Genomic DNA, 11,341 nt, shown 5'->3' with positions numbered 1-11,341 from the left:
CATACGTTCAAATACCTTGTCTGCCTCTTTTTTTGAGCTCATGTAATGCTGTTGTATCTGTAATACCCACCAGCAAGCATACTGAAGCAGTGCTTCTTTGAAGCATTTATACCATACACAACAGTTCCATCAGAAGAGAGTAAAACTTTCAGAATAAATATTTAAGTTATATAAACCAAATAAAATAAACATGAACAGAGTAAGTATGCAAGTGTAACCTGGATGTTAGACTAATCTTCTATTCACTAGTGGACCAACTATACCTATGCATGTGAGTATTTTATGAACTTTTAGAGCTAGATAGATATTAAAGAGCACTCGAGGAGCCTCATAACAAAACCAGATGTACAGCAGATGCAGGGTGTCTTTTCTGTGGGTTTAGCCCTTTGTACCTCACCTTCCACATCTGTCATATTTTCCTGCTTCAGCTAAGCATCATTCACCATTTAAGTTTAAATTCTATAAAAACATTTACAGACATAAAAAGGCATGTCCTCCTAAGTTTTTGCAAGAACAGACGTTTAAGTGAGTAATGAGTTTTGAAACCTGGGGCAGAGAACACCAGAGAAGTGCAAAGCATTTTTAGCAAGTTACCCCAGAAGTATTTAAAATAATAATAATAATAATAATTAAAAAATCACTTTCGTTTCTTCACTTTCACATTCCTGGTACAGGATGATGACAGCCTGAAAACGGAACAAAAATAAACAAACACTCCCCCTCCGCTAGGGAATGTCTTCCCCATCTCTCTTCTTTTTCTTTTTTTTTTTTTTCCCCTTTTGCCCCCCAGCTGTTAACCGGTTTGCGCACTGCGGGACCCGGGGCTGGGGGCGAGGGGACGAGGAGGAAGAGGCAGGGGACCCTCCCGCCACTCTCACCGGGGAGCACGGGGCCGGGCCGGGCGGCGGGAAGGCGCCTGAAAAAAGTTTGCGCTGTGAGGGACGAGGCGGGGGGACGGGGGGGACTAGGAGGAGAGCCTGTCAAAGAAGATGAAAGCTACCGACCCCCCGGGGCAGCTGCGCCCACCGGCCTGGCCGGCGGGGCGGAGCAGGGAGGAGGCGGGCTGCTGGGCGGGGTCGTGGAGGGGCCGCGCCCGGCCCCGGCGGCTACAAAGACACGGAGGCGGGGGGCGCGGCCTGGCGGCGGCATGGCCGAGGTGAAGGTGGCCGTGCTGGGCGGTTGCGGAGCCGGCAAGTCGGGTAAGGCGGGAGGGAACCGGCCCGGTAACTCCCGGCCTGGCTTTACCTCAGGTTTGGCGGGAGGGGAGGCGTGGCCCGGGGCGGGCGGCGGGACCCCGCTAAACCTGGCGTTTGCTTCCCTCCCGCAGCGCTGGCGGTGCGGTTTCTGACCAGGCGGTTCATCGGGGAGTACGCGTCCAACGCCGGTGAGCGCCGTGGCCCGCCGCCGGGCTCCGGGAAGGGGCGGGGGGAGCCGCCGCGCCGCGGGGCGGGCGCGCCGTGTGGGGCCTCCTCGGGGCTAGGCGCTGCGAGTCCCGCGGAACCCAAGATGCGGCGCTTCAGACGCTTATTTGAACAAGCTGGGTAGGAGCGCAGTTTCACAGAACTTTTCAGAAAGATTTAAGTTTTCGCTTGCTTATCGGCGAGGGTTCCTGATTAAATGCGAGCTCTGAAGACTGGAAAGGGCAAGGCAGCTATCTGTGGAGCGATCACTTAAAACTGCCGTAGTGCACCCGGGCACGGGGGCTGGCGAAGTGCTCGTCGCAAAGCCACTGTGAAGAGACTTAGGAGGGAAAGATAACCGGGATGCATGTGCGAAGCGTGGGTAGATTATAGTAAGCTCAATCAGAGAGGAGATAAAGAAATAGACTGAAAAAGAGACCCAAACAGCAAACCAAAAAACCCAACTGCTGAATATCTCGCTCTCAGCTGTAGAGGAGAGGTGAAACGGATTGTTTATCAGCAGCTACTGGTTAATCAAAGCATAATGCAAAGCCCCCTGCTTTTGCAGGAATGCACTGATTTGATAGCTTTGTGGAAAAGCCTCTCTGTACTGAGGATAGAATTTCTCATTCATGCCAGAACAAATATGCTGATCCTTAAGACACTTTTAAGATCTTGGAAGATGGCAAAGCAGAACTTGAACTTTCACATCCTGGGTAGAAACGCCGTTTAAATGATACACTAACACCTTTGGAAGTGTGCTGCTCCAGCTGGTGGGGCATGACAAGTACCAAAACTTAACAAGGGACAGAGATTGCTATCTACCTCGCTTTCCCTGCTAAAATGAAGGACTCTTTACAAAAACGCTTTTTTTACAAAAATCAGTAGCTTCCCACAATTTCCGTAAATAAAAAATAAAATAGAAGTACTAAGCCAAATTGCATTGAATATATCCAAATTAACTTATTCTGAAAATAGTTACAGCTGTACATAAATCCCCTACCAGTGCTTTGTTACTATACAAACACAGGCTGAAAAGACAGTTTGTGTCACATATGGCTTATCTAGGTCTAAACTGTCACATGTAAGTTATGTAGTGCTCTCTGTGTTCCATGTGTGTTCTAAGCTGCCTACAATTTAAAACGAGTTTCCTTGTTCTGAGCCTCCAGTACTGCAAGTTTCAGAAAAGGCATGTCAAACCCTCAGAACACTTTAATTTGTTAATGAATGTTTGCTGGAAGATAAGTTTAGCTCTATTTCTGGAGAGGAGGAAGGGGAAGGAAAGGGGGAATATATGTGATAAAATAAAGATCATCCCACTATTAGTGGAATCAAAGTATTAATTAACAATTTGTTTAATTATGTAAACCACCAAGGGGCTGCAGATTTTATACCCTGAGGTGCTTGGGATTGGTTCATCAGATTAACTTTTAAAATGTGCATGGAGAATATTGAAGATTAACATGGTGCTGAACTGAAGATGCCCGCTTCCAGAGATCACAGACCTTATCTATGTCCTCATTACACACAGTTTGAAGTGTATTTTCAGTAGTGCCAACACCAGTTCTTGTCTCTGTAGTTCAGTAACTCAAAGAAATTATACTGTAAGACAGCCTGTTGACTACCAGTGCCATGAGCACAAGTTGCTTATACTTGTTTAGAACAACCTGCTGCTTAAAATAATAGTGATGGTCTGTCTGCAGTAGAGTTTCCAGGGTTGCTAGTGCTGGTGAAGAGTCCTAAATCTGAAAACTGATGTTACAGAAATACTTTAGGATCTAGGCTAAGGATATGACCCTGTAAATACTATTGGTCTAATGCTACTTAGTAGGAGAAGTCTTAAAACACCAGATTTCATAGTACATAACCATTATTATCAAATAATGGCTTTTGTGCAGAATTAGAACTCACATATAGGCTGGTTTACTACTTTCATAATCCTAAGCCTTGGTATCAAGCTGAGCAGTCAGCAGCATTTAGCTGATTCTGAGCATTGTGCATTGCCTTTGTTTCTATTTTGGAAGAGGAAAACTGTGGTCTAAAATTATTCATTGCACCAACACTTCCATGGGAACACCACGGTGTAATGGTGTTGGTCAGCCTAAGGTTGGGTAGCTCAGGTGTTAGAAAATGAAATAGGCTTGTTTCCAGTACGTTAAAAAAGAAGGCAACAAAAAAAACAAACAAAAACAACCCACCAAAAAGCAAAAAACAACCCCACAAAAATCCCCCCCCAAAAAACACCACCAAAACAACCCCAACACATGCAAAAACTCCACAAACAAAAAAATGCCAAAACAAACCACCAAAGTCCACAAATCAAAAACCCACCAACACCCCCTACCAGTCTAAAAAAACAACAACACAAAAAAAACACCTTGAAAAAACAAAACAGTACTCAAGGAACCCTTGGTATTAACCAATCTTGTCTTTGCCACCTTTTCTTTTCACCACCATCCCCAGTCACTAATGCTGGTTTTCTTTGGATAACATGTATCTTTTAGAATGCATCTACACTAAACATTTATGCCTGGATGGGAGGCAGATACACGTGGAAATTTATGACCCTTGTTCACAGGTAAGAATTTTAGGGGTCAAAGAAAGGCTGTTCTTCATTCTGCCCATGTAATGGTAAAATGGGTTGGGGGTTATAAACTTTTTGTCTTGTTCCTGGAATTTGTGCTTGTTGGTCTTTTTTGAAAAGACTGAAATTTCATACTTGGTGTGGCTCAGAACTGCTGAGTACTTTCCCATTTCATGGAAGGAGCCCTTCATTGCTTAAGTTTTCTGTAAATGCTTTTTCATTTTGGAATGTTACCAACAGAAATAACTTTTCCCACTTCTGTCTTATATGCAGTTTTCTCAGATACCCTAAATGCATGAAATGTAGTTTAGAATGCAAGCAGTTTATTGAATGCCTGCAGAAATGGTCAAAGTAGACAGGCCTGGAAGTAAGACTCTCATTCACAGAACAGATCCAAGGAAAGGCATAATGCAGGCTTGTATGTGTTGACAGCTGAACTTTGATCACAATAAACCACTTTGAAATAAAGGTTTTTGTACTAATTTCTTTCCTGCTCTTACAGGAATAGAGAACCTTCAGTACTGTATAACACACGCAGACCTGGGTTGCAATGTTCCCTTCTGGGCAGCAATCTTGCCTCTTACTAACAAGGATAATGAATGCTAATGCTAAAGCCAAAGCAGTGAAAGTCTGACCTGGGCTTAAATTTAAGGATGTAAAAACTTAACTCAGTGAGCACATAAAATGAACCACCAAACAAATTTACCTTCCTAGAGACGAGCAACAGCATTGCTTGTCCCAGGGCAATGGGGATCCTGAAATAGCTACTGTGCCATGTAACATGTAGGATCCTCCCTTGCCATACATTCTGTTAGAAGCTACTGTTCTGTGGACTTGCTTCCACCTATCTCTGACCCCTTTCCTAAACCTGCATATAGCTTCCACTTACTGTCATATTAAAATCCTGTGGAATGTGAACAACTCTTTATTAAGATACTTGAAACACTGGGAGTGGCAGCTAGTTAAAGCAGATTAGATTACATTGTAAGTAGAGACTTTGTTTGCTACAGTTTGTGCACCATTTTCCTTTTAAGGAGACCAGAGATCAGCTGTGTTAAGGGCAACTCCTCCTGCCACCACTACTGAGCTGTCTTGTACCAGTTCTTCCTTAGGAACAAGGCCTAACTTCAGCTGTTTGCTGATTTCTTCCTGACTTCTTAGTGCCTGCAGAGGAGTAGGCAGTGAGTAGTGGTGGTATTGCTTTTTGTCTGATGGGACTGGTGATTCTAGAATGAAGTGGATGGGGTATGGAGGTCCTGTATCCCATGGAAGCTGGGGAAGAAAAGCAGGTCCTAAGAGGAGGCCAGACTGGGGAAGGAAGAGTTGCCATTTTTGTTTCTGCTTCCTGAAATCTTCCTGCTCTCTGAGGCTTCCCTCTAGTAGCTGGATCCCTGTTCTGCAAAGCTCACTGTCCCTTCACCCATCCGGGAAACAGCTGTGACACACAAGTCACCTTTCCTGGCCCTAAACCTGCTCCATGGTCACCACAGCATTAAAGATACTGAAGTCTTCAGACACTTCTGGATACTTGTTTCATCTTTTCTTTCTCATGCTTCCCCTTTCACTGCCAGTGTTCTGTTACCATTTCTCATGGTGAGTTAGAGCCTTCCCAGTCTAGCTCTTTATGACATTACAGCTCTGCCCTGATGCTCAGCTAATCAAGGCAACCAGGGTGGGATGTCAGTGAAGATTATACACTGCAAGGAGCAAAATATTAAACTAGTGAGAGAAAAACTTTAAATAGTTCTTAAATTAATTTCAAGGTGTGTTTTCCCAGAGCAGAAGTCAATTTTTAATTTTTGTTTTTTCCTGGTCAGCTTGCAGTATTTTACCTATCTTGTGTTACATGGTCTTGCTAGCTGCTGCCAAATCATCTGCAGGGATAAGATAATGATTTTAAAATAGTTTTGAAATTACATTCCTTAGCTTAATGGGACAGTTGTTATTTTCTAGAAATCATAAGTGTGACAGTTTCTTGGGGTGAAGGGATTCAAGGATTGGTATAACCCCATTATCACTTGAATGACTTTAATCACTTGTTTTATTAAAGCCAACTACAGATTGAAAGATTTTTTTCTAGCTCTTCGGAAATTTATCCTGTGGGTAAATACTGTTTCAGACTTGAACAATGCAAAGAAAAGACCAAACAAATGAAAAAACAAAAGGAAACGGTTAAGCTTACTGTAGTCAGAATATTAGGAACATGTAAATCAGCTATAACCAGAAACTGTACACATATTGATGGCACCTGTATGTTTCATTCTCAAGTAACTGCAGAATATTCAACATAAGCAATGGCTGTACAGGTTACACAATTTTACTGCTTAAACAAAGTATAAATGTTTCATAATGAATTTGTCAGTGATCCAAAGTGCCATCTGTAGTGATGGTTATTTATTAGGCTTTTGGAGCAGGACTCACCATAATTCAATGCCAGCACCTAGACCTATTAATATCTTTTGCAATAAAAGATAAAATATTCTCACTTTCACAGTGATAAAGAAAATGCTCTGAAGTGACAACAGTAACATTCTTTTTGCATGTGAATTTGAACTTCTTTCAGCCACAGCGGGGGAAACTCTCCCTCACAGACGAGCTTCACTGGGCTGATGGATTTATCATTGTTTACGACATCAGTGACAGAGCATCATTTGCATTTGCAAAAGCATTGCTGTACAGGATCCGAGAGTCTCATATAGGAGCTTGTAAAAAGTAAGTGACATCGGTTTTTTTATCTCAGCAAACATACAAAAAATCTGAGAACATTTCTGTGAGCTGTAGGCATCCCAGTAGCAATTAAAATCCAGCAGGATCCAAGTGGTGCAATAAGGTACCTGAAGGTAAACTGTGTTGCAAATTGCAATCTATTTTACTGTATCCAAAGGCAAACACATCAGGATTTTTGTTTTTATTTCTTACAGCACTACTATTTAAAGAATTGCCATAAATTTGTCTGTGTGATTTACATGGGTAAAAGTCTTGCATAGGCAGTCTACCGATAAAGATGCACCAATGTGGGGGTTGAAAAAAGCATTTTCCACAATAAATTAATATAATACCATGAATGTCTCCTAAACTGTCATTAGTGGTTACCCCAACATTATTTGTACACATGGGTGACCACGTGGTAAGAAACATCTACTTAATTTCAAAAAGAACCACCAAAATTGCAAGTCTGGGTACATGTGGTGGCATGTATTCTTGCATCAGCTGAGGTGCTTTCTAAATAAATGAGAGTGAAATCCTCTCCTTGTATCAGAAGTGGAGTAATAAAAAAGCACAACACTTTTCTCTCTGTTTTACTGCTGAACTTTCTTAGTTAAGGTTTCTCTGGAAAGACTGATTTTAGCAAAAGCTTGGAATTAGGATTGCCGTGTTTTCTTCTGAATTATGCCACTGACAGATCTCTGACTCTAGTCTGTTATCTACAAATGGAGATAATGATCACCTTGCTTTTTCATGAAGTCCAGGAACTGACAATATACGCAGCAATATAGAGTATGAAAACTGTAGTGGATGAAAAATACATGAATTCACTGAGTAGAGGAACCAAAATGAAAAGTCACTGATAGAGAATAGCTTGTCTGGAAAATCCTTTGGTGTTTGACTACAGCAAGTAGAAAACTATAACTCTACTTGGCAAGGTTAGGGGGTCGATTTGGTCTTTTGGGTTTTTTGCAATGCCCATTATCCTGAACATAAATACTTTTCATACAGACTCTATATAGCACAGCATACAGCACAGTATTGTAAATTCTTTTCTCTAATCAGAACCCTTTTGATTTCAGAATGGTTGAGACATCAGTATTTTTGGTTGGTAATAAACAAGATTTATGCCACATGAGGGAAGTTGGCTGGGATGAAGGACAGAAGCTGGCAATAGATAACAAGTGCCAATTCTGTGAACTGTCAGCAGCAGAACATTATCAGGAAGTCGTGGCAATGTTCATGAAAATCCTGAGGAACATCACCTCAAATTTCAAAGCGAAGGAAAAGAGACGACCAAGTGGATCAAAGTCAATGGCCAAGTTAATCAACAATGTGTTTGGAAAGAGAAGAAAATCTGTGTAAAAGATGGTTAGTCTTCAAGTAGGAACAAGCTGAAATAACAGGCAGCTCTTGGGACTCTGTCAGTTTCCTCCAAAGATCAATGTCTGGAGGAGTAAGACACTAGAAACCAAAGGCGGGAGATAGTATGGTCAAGTGGACAGGGTCTAGACCTAGAAAACCTGACCTTCTGTTTCCAGTTCTACTACAGATTCACTGTGTTAGGCCTATGTCACTTAAACTCAAAGCTGCTTCTCTCACCCTTTGTAAGTTCTTCACAGGAGACTTTCAGTCTACATTTATTCAACACCAGCATGGTCTTGGAGCGAGCTTCTAAGTGCGACTGAAGTATAAGCAGTTATTTCTAATAAACTCAGCCTTGCTGATCAAAATCTTACTTCAGAATTTTGAAAAGTAGTTGGTTTTTGTGTAAGAACACTTGCACTAAAGAAAAGCAAAATACTGCTGCTGCTTCATATGATAATGTATTTGTATTTAACTCAAGGAAGGATGGCTCAGATCCTCATGTGCCTAAAGGTGTCTAACACTTACCAAAATTCATATGAATTAAATGCTTAGACACCAAATCTGCAAAAGGTATTCACCTGCAGAGCTGCCTTGCAGAGGCACCAGAAGTAGGGAAGCAGATAAACAAAGCAGTATTGTCTCCTGTTTCAGTATTTATTTTTTTTTTAAATTTTGTGTGATGAAAGAAAGTAGAGCAGGTTGAGGAAGGTGGGAAGTGAAATGTTAGTGAAATGTTGGCCACTGAGCATTAGACTGTTTTGGCAACATCATTGTTTAGTGAAATAATTTTACGTTTAGGGCCAATGTAAGGCCATGGTAACATCGTGGGCTGATCCCTTTCACAGAGCAGTTTTCATGAATTATAACAAAGTTTCCTTACCTGTAAGGTGGATGTGCCTGTTCAATTTTAGATGGGAGTGGAGGCTCAAAAAGCATGTGGACTGGTAAAGAGCACAAGTTCTTTAGGGTGTCTGCCTGGATTTGAAAGTCAGCCTGCTGGTAAGACCTGTGCTCCTAACTTTCCTGGAGTGTTTTTCCTAAGGACCAATGTCTTTACAACTAGTCATTGCTATGGTATTGAAATGCCACTTGAGAGAGCACTAAGGAATATGTTAGCTACACTTTTAAAATGTGGATAATAAACATCAGACAGCTCTAAATATGTTGTCAGTTGACATTCAGAGCTCATACTGTATACAACTAAATAAGGACTTAACCCAGTGTGTTTGAAAGTGCTGTGCTCATAGAAATTATGAAAGAGAAGTGACCTAAAGGTGAATTACTGCTTCCTACCCATTCCAGAGGACAGCTGGGATTCAGTCTTTGTAAACTGCTGAGTTGAAGCCTACCTCTGCTCTGAAATTTTACCTCCATTGAAACTCGTAAGATTACTTTGGCAGCCACAGCAGAATACTGATTTTCAAATCTCCACACCCATAAGATAACATTAAAAAGCTATATAATCTTAGCCTTACTGTTATAAAATAAAACTAACCGTTTAATAAGTGTTGACCAAAGATCACTTTTTAAAACAGTATCTTCCTTTTTTTCACTTTTTTTGAGACTACAAATGTTGAAATATAGTTCTCAATGTTGACAGGCACAGTATTGCTTTAGTTCTATGCAGATACTGCTCTACCATATCAGTGGTAGTGTATTTAACTGTATTGCCAATATTTATGAGGCTGAACTTGAAGACTACTCATATACACCCTTCAGCTTTACAGCACACAGAATTCTGCAACTACTAATAGACTGTTGATCTGTCAGGTAGCTGTATCTTGCCAGCTCTAGCATTGCCAGATTTGAGAACTCTTTATCTGTATTTACTGCTATAGTATTAAATAAACAGAATAGAAGATAGATGTATTAATGCTTTTTTTTTTTTTTTTCCTGTACTGTGGTAGAAAGCTACAGACTTTTTGTTTTGACTACTGTAGAAGTGAAGCGCCATGCAGATCTGAAATTCAAATTAGAGAAAGTATATCTGGGTATCAGACATTTGCACAAAAGAGAGCCTCTAGGCTGTGTTTCCTGTAGCCAATGAAGAAGCCCTCATGTACCTTTATCCAGTGAACAGCTTTTTCTAAAAATTCTTCATCCTTTAAAAATTTGTCAAGACAGCCACAGAGAAGCTAATTACGTTTTGATTTGCTCATATTAATAGGAATGTGGTCTTCCAGATAGGTGGAATCTGCACTACCCCCCACGGTTTTCCTTCCTCTTTTGTCCAGATGGGGTAAGTTTTGGAACATGGAGTGGCTATCTTCTGGCCTATGTGCTAGCTTGCACTCACCTGAAAGCCAGCTGGAACAGCTGCAGGATGCATTTAGACTTAAACATACTAAAGCATGCAGTATTAACATAATTTGCTGTTCTTAGGATCAGGATTTCACTTGTCTTTTATTGATTCTAAGTGCAGATGAACAGGAGTGCAGAATTTGGGAAGGAATTCAATTTTAAAGCAATAAAGCAGATACATATTCTCCTTTTGTAAGTATTTTATTAGGGTTTTTTTAAAGTGAAGGCCTTTTAAACAAAAATGAGATGCTTAGAAGACATATATATATAAATATTGTGAAGTGTTCTTGGAGTTTTATGAAAGTAAATATGTTACTGGCTCAGCCACATTTGAAAATGCAAGCAAGAACCCTGCTTGCATAACACGCTAAATGATGTAACTGATGTTTGATGCTCACCCTTGACAGTGACATCACCTAGACCATATCAAACTCATCTAAGAGAGTGGAAACAGATTGTTTCAGCATACAACCCCATCTTTTCTCACCAAAAGATTTTGAAATTGCCATACAAGAGTTAAAAGTTTCTTGCTGTCATGTCTGGAAGTCCTTGTTTATATGAACTTTCTAGTTTCAGTAAAATTTTACCTGAGAAAGGCACTCAGAAGAATCTATGTTCTTTCTCCCTGCCTTCAACTTGTTTTTACTTTAGAAACAGTGACATAAAAGCAAAGAAATTCTACTGAAGTATAAAGGTAATAGCCCCTGGCTCCCAAATGCTGTCTCTCGGAGAGCTTTCAGGTGGTTTTTGAAGCTCTTTTCACTATAGTTTTGAAATAAACAATCAAGACAAACACAACCTCTGTTCCTTTTCCTGCTGTCTGTATGCATTAAACTTTGTTTTTGTGAATCCCACCACAGACACACTCACAACAGGGCAGAGGTGAAGACGTCACAGAAAAACTTAAAGCATGATACTCCCGGAAGAAGGAATAATCAGGTGCAGTACTATCAGGAGTAGACCAACTAAACATGCTGTTTCT

At 41.0% G+C, this 11,341-nt stretch overlaps 1 protein-coding gene across 1 annotated transcript; it reads left to right on the top strand.

Moving 5' to 3' along the window:
• Positions 1-1,025: 1,025 nt before the first annotated feature.
• Positions 1,026-9,915, top strand: RERGL (RERG like). Its single transcript, XM_074901317.1, has 5 exons — positions 1,026-1,199; positions 1,328-1,384; positions 3,905-3,978; positions 6,548-6,696; positions 7,773-9,915. Exons 1-5 carry the CDS (start codon positions 1,148-1,150, stop codon positions 8,053-8,055), a joined length of 615 nt encoding a protein of 204 aa, XP_074757418.1. The 5' UTR covers positions 1,026-1,147; the 3' UTR covers positions 8,056-9,915.
• The last annotated feature ends 1,426 nt before the right edge of the window (positions 9,916-11,341 follow it).

The sequence above is a fragment of the Athene noctua genome, chromosome 3 (genome assembly GCF_965140245.1).
Source record: "Athene noctua chromosome 3, bAthNoc1.hap1.1, whole genome shotgun sequence".
Classification (NCBI taxonomy): domain Eukaryota; kingdom Metazoa; phylum Chordata; class Aves; order Strigiformes; family Strigidae; genus Athene; species Athene noctua.
This window is presented reverse-complemented; position numbering and strand designations above follow the sequence as displayed.

What these genes read in the sequence shown, in the direction of transcription:
- RERGL (XM_074901317.1), top strand. Translation starts at nt 1,148, where the DNA reads ATGGCCGAGGTGAAGGTGGCCGTGCTGGGCGGTTGCGGAGCCGGCAAG. An exon ending in TTGCGGAGCCGGCAAGTCGG is followed by an intron (nt 1,200 to 1,327) that starts GTAAGGCGGGAG and finishes TCCCTCCCGCAG; the next exon opens with CGCTGGCGGTGCGGTTTCTG. An exon ending in CATATAGGAGCTTGTAAAAA is followed by an intron (nt 6,697 to 7,772) that starts GTAAGTGACATC and finishes TTTTGATTTCAG; the next exon opens with AATGGTTGAGACATCAGTAT.